A 12,419-nucleotide genomic window follows, 5' to 3' on the forward strand; every position below is an offset into this window, starting at 1 on the left:
TCTGACACTCCAGTACATGGCAGGCTGTATTTCTACCCCTTTATGTTGCTTCTGAATCCAAAATTTTTTCTAAAAGTTCACACGTGTGGTGGTTAGGAGTTTAGAAACTGGGCTTCACATCAGGATTTGCCTTTGCTAGTTGTGCAGTTTTGAGCAAGTCATTAATTTCCCTGGGCCTCTTGTTTCCTCATATGTAATAGAGCTGAAACAATGTTCTTTGAAGTTTAGATGCTGGTACAGGCATTTTAATGTAAAGTCACAAATCACCTAGTAGACAATAACTTGAAAAATCGCGTAACAGATTTCAGATGACGTTGCAGGAGGATCTGGTAGCTTTAATTTTACGCAAAGTAAAGTTCCATTTTAGCGGCTGCTAATTCCCACCCGAGTCCTGTTCTCCGCCCGGTCCCTAGCACCCTCCTGTTGTCATGGAGACCCGGAACGCCTCAGCTGGCTGGTTCTCCTGCACTACACCCAAGCAGGGCACGTGACGACGCACGCGCATTCTAGGCGGTGGAGGCGCCGCGGTGGCTGCCGGGACTGAGCTCTTAGCAGCCTGATCAGGAAGTGGCGGGCGGAGCCCTGGGCCGAGTTGTCGGTGCTGCCGCCGCCGCTGCCAGTGCGGAGACCCCGACCTGGCGGGGGCGGCGCTGGGCGTGCGTCCGGACAGGCGGGGGGACTGACTAGGACCCGAAAGCGACGGCCACGCGGACGCGGGCGGCTGGCCGAGGCGGAGACAGTGGGAGGCGACAGCGGGTCGCGTGGGGCGGCCCACCTTGCTCAGGTAGGGGCTGCAGCCGCGAGGCGAGGGGCGCGAAACTCTGGCCTGCTTGTCGTGGGGACCGCTTCCTGCCAAGGGGCGAGTGTGTCTTCCACCCATCGTGAGGCTGGTGCTGCCGTTCTCTACGAGAAGCACTTAAACACAGTAACAAACTTCTTGGGAGCATTGTCTTTTAGGCCGGAGGTTTATTCAGCAAACTTTTGGGTTGTAAAGGAGAAATTCGCAGTCGGATAGCCGATTGTGCCTCTTCGTAGCCCCCAAGTTTACGTTAGCAGTAGCCGAGCGACCCGTGTGTGGAGTTTGGGGAACCACGATGTCCGTGCACCTAAAAGGCTGTGATTTAGAAGCTCGTAGAAGCTCGTCCACGGACTTTTTTTTTTTTAAGTCACCTTTTGGAGATCTAGTTAGTAATGATTCCTAAATTTTAGTTATAATAATTTTCTGCAAAGGCTAAAGACATTTTCCAAAACAAAACACTGCGGTGCAGTTTTCTCCCACCTTTACATTTCTGTCATTTAAGATGTAAGCAGTTTCTTTTCCTAGCTTGCCGGCCATTCAATGTAGCAGTGTTCCTAGATTCTTAGTGGCACCTCTGAGGCTTAGGCAGGGAAAGAAGCAAAAAAAAAAACGGTAAGTAGAAAGGTTGAAAGAAGTCGGATATTACAGTGGAAAGAACGTGGGCTTTGGAGACGGAAGATTGTGACTTAATTTTGGCTTCTCCCTGTTCATCTGTGACACGTGGACACATGAAGTCCCTATGGTGGTGGTGTTTTTTAAATGTAAAACGAGCAGGGTGGTGAGTCCTGTCTACCACACGTCAGTACATGTAAAACTACAAATATTGAGTAGCTTTCTGAGAAAAAGGAAAAGTTAGAGCGTGCGATGGGAAAGATAGACATTAAGCCTTCTGCTCTAGGTACCGTGGAACATTACCCATACCCACACCTTTGTTTTAGAGGTCTTGACCAACATTTCAGGTGTGGAGTAAGAAGTACAGGCTTCTAAAGGAAAGTACCTGGACGAGGACCCTAAGATCCTGACTCTTAAATCACGTGCTCCTTACTCCACACCCGAAGTGCAGTAAAAGCCTCCACATTTTGAGAGGTTCTGGAAGATAAAGCCTTGCCTTCAAGCAGCTTGCTTACACTGAGAACAGGAAAGCTTTGAGCACCTGGCTTAAAAGCAATGAATAAATAAAATGTGACCTAGAGTGTTTTAGAGACCTTTACCAGCATTGCAGGTGTGGAGTAAGGAGCATTTGATTGAGCTACCTTGTGCTTGAAGGTTTTCAAAGTGTAAGAGTCTTTTTCTTCTGGGACCTTCCTTCCTTATTTACAAACACTAATCTTAACAGTGCACAGATCATTTACAAAGTCTGCTTGTGTGCTTCCTAGATTCTCCTTGGGTTTCTAGGGAGAGTTCAGATAAGAGAGGAACGTTTTAAAATACTTGTTGAATGATCTGTGGCTACCCTTATTGTACTGTAGTTGCTTACAATTGTAGCGTTTAGAACTGGGGGAAAAACCCGAAGAGGTTTAGTCCTCCCTCCCTCCAAGTAAGGAATTTTCTTAGGTATTTCTACCAAATATTAATGTACTTAATGATAGAGAGTTCACTAGTTTTAAAATACCTTTTTTTCTCTTTTTTTTCTCACTATTTCCTTTACTCCAGCATGCTAAATAACTCATCTGTAAGTTTACATACCAGCACAGTATGTATGAAATGCCAAGATAAATATAAGAAGTCAAAGAGGAAACTTTTCTTTCAAGGAGCTTACAGTATTCTAAGTATTTTTTAAAATTATTTTTATTATGGTGACATTACCATTTTCATTTATAAGCATTTCTGATGGTTCTCTTTTTTTTTCCACAGTAAGCCTAAGTCTGCCTAATTTCTGCCGAGTAGACCTGATGTTATTTCTAGAGCAGCATTGTCCAATAGAAATACAAAGTAAGTTGCAAAAGTGTGAGCCACACATGTAATTTAAAATTTTCTAGTAGCCATAGTTTTGAAAAAAGTTTTAAAAAATTAGAGAAAATTAATTTTAATCCAGTATATCCAAAGTATTATATCAACATGTAATCTATCTAAAATACCTCATTAGTAATTTTAAAAGTTCTTTCTGTTATGTCTTTTAAATCTGGTGTATGTTTTACACTTAGAGTATAACTCATCTCCAGCCCCATTTCAGGTGCTCAGTAAGCACATGTTACCAGTGGCTACCATATTGGACAGTGCAGTTCTAGAGCATTAGAGGATAATTCTTTTTCTCTTTCTTAGTGCCTAGCACAATGCTTGGCACATAATAGGCATTATTTAAAGATTTTTTGATTGAATGAGTAAGTGAATAAATACAAGTGCTAGAGAACTGGTAAAGGTAATTTTGTTTGGGCAGTAACTTGTTGAGACCTATGGATTTGGCATACAGGTTTGAGTGACTGGAATTTTTATTAAACATACTTATATTTATCTTTGCAGCATTATGGATCCAAGCCTATTGAGAGAACGGGAGCTGTTCAAAAAACGAGCTCTTTCCACTCCTGTAGTAGAAAAACGTTCAGTATCTTCTGAGTCATCAACATCATCGTCATCGAAGAAGAAGAAAGCAAAGCTAGAACATGGAGGATCATCAGGTTCTAAGCAAAATTCTGGTTAGTAAAATTGACTGTTTAGAACTGTTTAGTTTTATTTTTCAGGAAACCATTCAGTGGTGGCAAGTTCATTTTTCACTTCAACATTCATATTGATAGGCACTTGAAGTATAAGTGACGGAATGATAGAATTTTTTGTTTTTCAGATATTAATAGTCTTATGTTATAGTTAGAATTTACGTCATTGAGGTTTAATTTACATACCATACAGTTTACTCATTTTAAGTATACAGTTAAGATTTTTAGTAAATTTACAGAACTGTGCAACTATTAGCACAATCCAATTTTAGGACATTTCCATCACCCCCAAAAGACCCCTTGTGCCCATTTGCAGTCACTCCCTGTTCCCACTCCAGTCCCAGATAACCAATAATCTACTTTCTGTCTCTATATATTTGCCTTTTCTGGACATTTCATATAAATGGATTTGTATAGTATGTGGTCTTTAGAATGTGGCTTCTTTTACTTAGCATCTATTAAGATGATCATGTTCTTGCTCTTTATTATATTAACATGATATATTACATTAATTGATTTTCAGATGTGAAACCAGCTTTGCATTCTTGGAACAGATCTTACTTGGTTATGGTATATAATTCTTTTTATTTGTTGTGGGATTCAGTTTAATGATATTTTGTACAAGGATTCATCCACGTTGTAGCATATATCAGTAATTCCATTTTTTTGCTGAAGAGTATTCCATTGTATGGATATGCTACAATTTGTTTATCCATTCACCAGTTAATAGACATTTGTTTTCCTTCCACTTTTTGGCTATTATGAATAGTGTTGCCCTGAACATTCCTGTATAGTCTTTGTTCATTTTTTTTTTTTTTCTCTTGGGTGGAGACTTAAGAGTGAAATTTCTGGGTCATGTGGTAAGTATATGTTTAACTTTTTAAGAAACTACCAAAATGGCTGTGGCATTTTACATTCTCACCATCAATACTTGAGGGTTCCATTTTTTATTCTTGCTAAGATTTGTTATTCCTATCTAAATAGCTGTTCTAGTGGATGTGAATTGCTATCATTGTGGTTTTAATATTCAGTTCCTTAATGACCAGTGATGTTGGACATCATTTCATGTACTTATTTGACCATTTGTGTGTCTTCTTTGGAGAATGTCTGTTCAGATTTTTTGCCCATTTAAAAATATTGGGTTGTCTTCCTATTGATTTATAAGATTTCTTTATATATTCTGGATATAATTTCTTGACCTAATGTCACTTGTGCTCTCAGCATCACATCTAAGAAATCTTTGCCTAATCTAGGATCATGAGAATTTACTGTTTTCCTCTAAGAGTTTTATAGTTTTAGCTCTCACATTAGGCCAGTAATACATTTGAGTTGATTTTTTTGTGTGTGGTTTAACATAAGGGTCTAAATTTGTCTTTTTGTGTGTGGTTATTTAGTGGTCTCTGCACCATTTCTTGAAAACACTATTTTCTCCATTGATTTACATTAATTGGCACCCTTGTTGAATATCAATTGACTATAAGTGAAAGAGTTTATTTCTGGTATCTCAATTTGATTCTATTAATTCACATGTCTATCTTTATGACAGTACCACACTCTCTTGATTACTATAGCATTGTAGTTAAGTTTTGAAATTGGGAAGTGTAAGTCCTTCAGTTTTTTTCTTTTCAACATTATTTTGTTTTTTTCTTGGATCCTTTGTTTTTCCATATAAATTTTAGGATCATTTCACCAATTCCAATCTGTAAAAGAGCCAGCTGTAATTTTGATAGGGATTACATTAAATCTATAAATCAATTTGGGGAGAATTGCTGTTTTAACAATATTAAATCATTCGGTCAATGAACATGGATATCTTTCCATTTATTTAGATGTTTAATGTATAAATCTTATATTTATTTTGTTAAATTTTTCCTATTTTATCATTTCAATATTGTTGTGAATGAAATTGTTTCTTTGATTTTTTTTGAATTGTTTATTAGTAGTATATAGAAATATAATAAACTTTTCTACATTGATCATGTATTCTGCAACCTTGCTAAACTTGTTTATTATTTCCAAATTTTTTGTGTGGATTTCTTAGTATTTTCTACATACAATATTATGTATCTGTGAATAAGAACAGTTTTACTTCGTCCTTTCCAATACGAATGCTTTTTATTTTTCTTGTCTGGACTGGCTAGTATAATGTCGAATAGAAATACAAGTGAGAGTGAACATCTTTGCCTTGTTCTGATCTTAGGAGGAAAACATTCAGTTTTTCATCAATATGTGTGGTGTGGGATTTTCGAACAGAGGGATGGGACACCAAGGCTATAAGCAAGAAGCAGCGTTTATTTATGCTGGCACCAGCTCAGTGGATTATTATCCAAAAGCTGAGCCCCAATTGTAACATAACGGGCAGTTTTATACAGTCTTGTCATTCCTACACAGCTACAGATATAAGGAAGAACATTGATTGGTTGGCAAGCTATGAGAAAATTTATGTCAGCTGGAGAGTCCTTGGAAGGCAGGGGCAGTCAGGAACAAACTCATTCGAGCAGGAACTGGCTTGGCAAGGTCAGGCTGCCACATTCCCCGCTTTGATGCTCGGACTCAGGACGGGATCCGAGAGCATCATTTCCTTCTAATTTTGGTTTAGAGGCTGGTACTTCCATAGCTTTTGCTGTAGTTTTTTTTTTTTTTTTCTACTATAGCCTCTATGAGGGAGGTAGTTGACCAGATACCAAGAGGCAATAGGCAAAGGATGAGGAGGCAGGTTCCAAGGAGGAGGAGTACTATCCCAGCTAAGGTCTTAAAGCCACTGAAAGTGGAGAACCAGCCTACAAAGAGACTACCAGAGTCCCATGCTTTCCAACTTTGGATGGGCACATGAGCTATTTTCCTAATATTAGTAGCTATGGCAGTCACAGCTTTGCCATTGTCATCTATTTTGAGGCAACAGGCAGTTTGGTTAAACTGTCCACATATTCCTCCATCTTCTGTTAATAGATAATCTAAGGGTAGGCGGTTTTGGTAGATAGCTGACCGCATCTAGGATTGTTGCTTGGCTAAAAGCTCTAAGGCAGTTTCAGTCTCATTGGTTATGATCTTAAGAACTGCTCGTAATCTAATGATTTGGTTGAGCATGTATGTAGGGGTCCGGTAACCTCAGCTCCCATCTTGGGCCCAAGTTGTGGGGCCATAGTTTTGGATAATATGGTGGGGTAGCCACTTATCTTCCCCCCACATTTGTAATCCTCCTATTTCAAGTGATCTCTTAGTTCTGGCCTTTAAATCTTGATATAGGGGAACACCTAGCTCATTTCCTCCTTGGTCAGGTAGAAGGAAGAAGCCAGACTGAATGCTCCCAATGGTGCAACTTTTGTCCCAGTTTGTCGGAAGTTGAGTAAAAGTCCACTTTCCACAAATCCAGAAGAGCCCATCGAGTGCTTTCCAGCTGTCGGGGCTTGTGGAATTGAGTTTTTCCCAGAATTTGCCAATAGCTGGGATGGCGTGGAGAGGGTTAGGGACCGTGCCATCCTCTATAGTACAGTTTGTGACAGGCAAGTTTTGATTGAGAGAGTGGCACAAGGAAGAGTTAGCTGCAGTATTATTGGCCCAATACCAGGAAGGAACCTTGAACCACCAGTTTAGGTCTGTGTGATTTAAAAATAGCATTTTTTTACATGGAGTTTCTCCAACCCACTGAGTGTATCCTGGACCCATCATGCCAAGACATTCTTCCCCTACCACTTCTGAGCAGAGGACCCAGCTCTGGGGTCGACCCTCTTTGTGATGAGCCACCGTGTAGTTCCACTGAAGGAGGTAAAAGGCATCTAGGCTAGTTCCCTTCCAAGGCCAATGTTCACTCATGAGTGCTGCTCCAAGTTCATAGGCTATCTTTCCAGCTAGGTCAACAAAGAGGTTCTTCCCTAGGGTTGGGAGGTCTAGGTTTTGGCCCAAAGCTACCTTTAGCTGATCATACATTTGTGGGCTTTGGGGCCTATGAGACGGTGTAGGCTTAGATGTGGTTGAATTACGCAGCCATTGGACTATTTCTCCGACTGCTGGGCCCTCTGCATGGTTATGGACCTTTCCCTGCTTGAAGTCTATGGCCAACACCCCCAAGTTTTCCCTAATTTTTTTAGGCTCTTGGCAGGATTGGCCACTCTCAGATCTAACCTTTATGTATCCCATCCAATATTGGAATCCCCAGTGAGTGAAGAGTGTGGCGTTTAGGGCACACCCTTTGGGTAGGCTGGTTATGGAAGTAGAAGCCAGTGGGTACAGACCTTATCTGCACCTTGTATGCAATGGGCTAAGGGGAAGAAAAGTAGAGATTGTTCATACACGAGTGTGGGGGCAGGAGTGTTAGAAGAGCCTTTTTAGGATGTTATTCTGATGAGATCATTATCCAGGTTTCTGGGTTGTAGATTGTCAGCCTCGGCGTGTATTCAAAGTGGGGTTGACGCCTTACCCTTTTGTCTCTTTTGGTACACAGTTGGTGTTTTTTTCCCAGAAGACGGGTTTCGAGGAGTCAGCCAAGGAGGAACACATTCCCACTCTGCAGCTGCAGGTTTAAGTCTGCTGTGATGTATCCAGGGTGTTATTTCAGCAACCTTAACTGCAGTGAGGGTAGACAAAATGACAGTAAAGGGGCCTCTCCACAGGGGTTTTAGGGGCTAAATGTTCCACTCTTTTACCCAGACAGAGTCTCCTGGCTTAAAGGAGTGAACTTCAGTGGTTAAACTGACAGGGAGCCTTTCCCTAACCCATTGGTTGAGAGTCTGGAAGGTGGTCCCTAGAGCCGGAAGCTCTTGTCTCAGAGTCAATTCACCTGTTTCTTTGAGGTCTCCTTGAAGTCCTTTGATAAGTGGTGGTGATTGCCCATATATGATCTTGTAGGGGGAACACCCAGTCTTCTTGGTTGGGGCCAACCTGATGCTTAATAGTGCCATGGGGAGAACTTCATCCCAATGTAGATGTGTTTCCTGACTTAGTTTTCCCAACTGAATCTTAAGGGTCCTGTCCTGAACTCTGTGGTCGATGGGCAGTATGCAATTTCCATTTAACATTTAAATTCTTAGCTAGTAGCTGCACTATTTCTGGTATAAAGGCTGGCCCATTATCTGAGCCAGAGGTAATTGGTAGGCCAAATTGTGGAACAATTTCTCAGAGGAGCAGTCTGGCTACTTTTTGGGTCTTCTCAGTCCAAAAAAACCCAGGTGGGATAAGCCTCTACCTAATTGGAATAGGTGCATACAAAGACCAAGAGATACTTGAGGCCCCGTGATCGAGGCATTTTAGTGAAGTCTACTTTAAGTTCCTCAAAGAGAGTGCCACCAACACTTTGGACCCCCGGTAGGGCACATAGCCCTTGCCTGGGGTTTTTGCGGGCACAGACCTTACACTATTCACACACTGCTCGGGAGATGCTAGAGAGCTGGAGGACATACGAGTATCCGCTCAGAGTGGTTTCTAGGGCAGTGCTACCAAGGTGAGTCCTTTGGTGAAACTGCTTGACAAAAGCTGGGGCTAGGGCCCCAAAGACTGCAGTTCGCCTGTCTTTGAACTTCTACCATCCACAGGGAGGAGGCTCCCTCTTCAATCTTAAATTAGGCTGCTTCTTGAGGCACGTACTTGGGGTCCCATTTGGCTAAAGGACTGAAAACAGGGAAGCAGTTAGAGCCATAGGGTGGCCATTTTCTTGGCTGCTGCCAGTTTGGCAACATGGTCTGCCCTGCGGTTGCCCCGGGCCATTATGTCATCCCCTTTTTGATGTCCTCTGCAGTGCATGACTGCCACTTTCTTGGAGGCCCACACAGCATCTTAGAGTTCTAGAATTTCTTTTCCATATTTTTGCTTTTTCTCCCTGAATTGATTAGACCCTTTTCTTTGTACAGGGCTCCATGTACATAGAGGGTGGTGAAGGCATACTTAGAGTCATTCTATATATTAGCACACACTCCTGCTGCCAGCTGAAAGGCGCAAGTCAAGGCAATGAGCTCTGCCTTCCATGCTGAGGTTCCCTTAGGCAGAAGTTTTGCTTCAGTAGTGGAATGTAGGGTCACCACAGCATATCCGGCAAGGCGTTCTCCTCCCCTCACAAAGCTGCTACCATCAGTGTAATATTCTACATCAGGGTCCCTGAGGGGCTGGTCTCTCAAATTGGGTTGGCTGGAAAGCTTCATCCATGACTTCAGTGTAATTGTGATCTGGCTGGCCAGACACAACAGGTAGCAAGGTGACGGGGTTCAAGATTTGTATTACCTCTAGGCAGATTTGTGGATTCTTGCATAGCATTCCTTGGTATCTGACCATCTGGGCATTGGTTAGCCAATATTGTTACGTGTATTCCAGTAATGTTGTTATTGAATGTGGTACTCGAACTGTCAGTTCTTGCCCCATAGTCAGTTTGTTGGCCTCTGACACAAGGAGAGTCATGGCTCTGAGTGCTTGCAAGCAGGGTGGCCAGCCCTGGGCGACAGAGTCAAGCTGTTCAGAGACATAAGCCACAGGGCAGTGCCAAGATCCTAGCAGTTGGGTTAAGACCCTACTGCGACACCCGTGCGCTCGTGTACATACAGAAAGAAAGATTTGGTTAAATCTGAGAATCCTAGTCTGGGATGTTAGTGAGTGCCCGTTTGATTTCTTCAGAGGCCTTCTGTTGTGTAGATTCCCAGAGGCTCCATGTTCTTTTCCCTTTGTGACTTCATAGAGGGATTTGGCCAGGATGGAGAAATTAGGTATCCAGATTCTACAGAAACCAGCTGCTCCGAGGAATTTGCGGACTTGTCACTGGGTGGTAGGGATGGGAATTGAACAGACTGTTTGTTTCCTTTCTGGGCCCAGTTGGTGTTGTCCCTGCGACAGGTGGAAGCCGTGGTATTTGACTCTTTCTTGGCAGATTTGAGCCTTCCTTTTAGAGGCCTTGTAACCTGCTTCCCATAGGAGATTGAGGAGTAGATGCATTCTTTCCGTGCATTCCTCATTGGTCTTTCCTGTGAGGAGGAGGTCATCTACATACTGGAGTAATGTACAGCTGTGTTGGTCTGCCGGGAATGCCTTTAAATCCGAGGCTAGAACTGTCCCGAAATGGTTGGGGAGTTCTTGAACCCCTGAGGCAGCTGTGTCCATGTTACCTGGCCCTTGTTTCCGCTTTTAGGGCTTTCCCATTGGAAGGCAAAGATTGACTGACTTCTGGATCTGCTGACAACACAGGCCTCTTTTCCTTTAATTGACCTCGGGAGGGCGCCAAGGCTCAGGCTAGGAGGACCCTACAGTTGTCCTTTAGGTAGTCTCTCAACCAAGGGGGTCGGATGCGAACTATTGTCTCCCAGGAATTGTCATAAGGGAATTGATCTGGGTGGCCCGGTTCACTGGTAATGACTTGAGACCTTTGCAATGACTTCCCTATTGAGAGCTCCCTCTGCTGGCCACCCAACGCCAAAAGAGGGCCAGTCAGTCATAAAAGGTGCAGAGTTTCTGTGGGGTGAGTTTAGCTTCATAATCTCCTGAATAACCCTTTTTGAAATTCTTAAGCATATGACCTAAAGGTGTCTACTCAGTTGTCTACCCATCCTTCCACCCGTGGTTGGTGTCTCACATGCACTCAGAGATTTGCTTCACCGGTCTCCGGCCACTCCCCTTGTGGGGATCTTAGCAATTGATGGGGCGGTGTAAACCCCCGACTTGGATCACTGGAGTAGATTCCTCATGGAGATCCAGTGACACCACCCTAAGCTGTATGAGGTTCGCCACGGACCCGCAGATAGGGGCTCAACTCTCGCTTTGTAGGAAGCCCACGTATTAGTCACATGCAAACGCACACCATACACATACCACTCTCCGCCCTGTATACCTGAGAGGTCATTGTTTTCCTCTAACAAATGTAATCGAGTGACCTTGGGAGTTGAGCAGACTGCCCTTCTGTCCTCTAATGGAGGCTGTTCCTGGGACCCGGGTCCTTATCACTCAGTTGGGTGGTGTTCTCCGGGTTCCATTGTGCTCTCGGAGCCGCCACCCTCGTCCGCTGGAAGAGTTGTCTTTCCCTACAGACAATAGTTCTCCTGGTGCACCAGGTGAAGTCTACTTCTCCCAGTATCCCAAGGGCCAGACCCCGAAGACAAAGGAGGTGAAAACCGCCATCTTCAGATCCTGGACGAGCCACCAGAAATGTTGTGGGATTCTCTGAGAGACGGGACACCAAGGCTATAAGCAGGAAGCAGCGTTTACTGATGCTGGCTTAAAACTACAAAAGTTTGTTTCTCTTTCATACCACATGTTTATCATGTGTTGGCAGGGATCTGAACTTATTATAGTCTCTCAGGGACCCAGGCTTATAGAGTGCTGGTACTTTATTATTATTATTATTTTTAATGCCTGCAGCATTAAAAATACCACCCGGTATTCCTAGGTGGTCTCCCATTTAAATACTAATCAGGCCCGACCCTGCTTAGCTTCCGAGAGCAGACAAGATCGGACGCGTTCAGAATGTCATAGTTGTAGACTGAGTACTGGTACTTTAAATGTTGGTTTCAGTGCTAGGGGGGAAGAGAATTCTGGAAGATCTTTCCTGGCAGTTAAATGCTCTGGCCTGGAGGTGACACGCATCACTTCCTTTCACTAGTCATTGGCTAAATCTAGTCACAGGGCTGTACCCAGCCACAGGGGTTTCTTGTGCTCAGAAAGAGAACTGCATATATTGGGTATAAATACTAAAGACTACCATACAATCCTAGTTCATGTCACTATCATTGGATTTCCCAATTAGTTGTTTACCAGATCTTCTGGTTTAGCTTCTCTGCTGTCCATTCTCTGTATCCCAGTCAGTGCTTTTTTTATTCATAAATCTGATGATGTCATCACTTAAAGTGATCACCATTGCTTTTCCGGTAAAGTCCATCTTTTCCTACCTGCTGTAGTTTCCACTCTCTTTTATGCCCATATCTCACTGTTCTCCTTGTACTCTCTCTTAGCGATACTGACTTGTAGCTCATCTAACATGCTTTACTCTCTTTTTGCCTCTT

General features: G+C 43.1%; 1 protein-coding gene across 7 annotated transcripts in view; it reads left to right on the forward strand.

Moving 5' to 3' along the window:
* The first annotated feature begins 547 nt into the window (after nt 1–547).
* GTF2E2 (general transcription factor IIE subunit 2) overlaps nt 548–12,419 on the forward strand; it is an 80,813-nt gene continuing 68,941 nt past the window's right edge. For 4 of the 7 annotated variants that reach the window (XM_039846445.1, XM_039846446.1, XM_039846447.1 and 1 more), the window contains exons 1-2: nt 548–784; nt 3,260–3,432. In XM_039846445.1, the coding sequence (XP_039702379.1) occupies nt 3,264–3,432 (169 nt within the window). In that variant the 5' untranslated portion in view covers nt 548–784; nt 3,260–3,263. Of the gene's footprint in view, nt 785–2,452; nt 2,472–2,546; nt 2,569–2,653; nt 2,732–3,259; nt 3,433–12,419 lie in introns of those variants that run through there. The other 3 variants (XM_039846444.1, XM_039846441.1, XM_039846443.1) reach the window with 3 other exon arrangements.

Source organism: Pteropus medius, unplaced genomic scaffold, assembly GCF_902729225.1.
Source record: "Pteropus medius unplaced genomic scaffold, Ma_sr-lr_union100, whole genome shotgun sequence".
NCBI classification, from domain to species: domain Eukaryota; kingdom Metazoa; phylum Chordata; class Mammalia; order Chiroptera; family Pteropodidae; genus Pteropus; species Pteropus medius.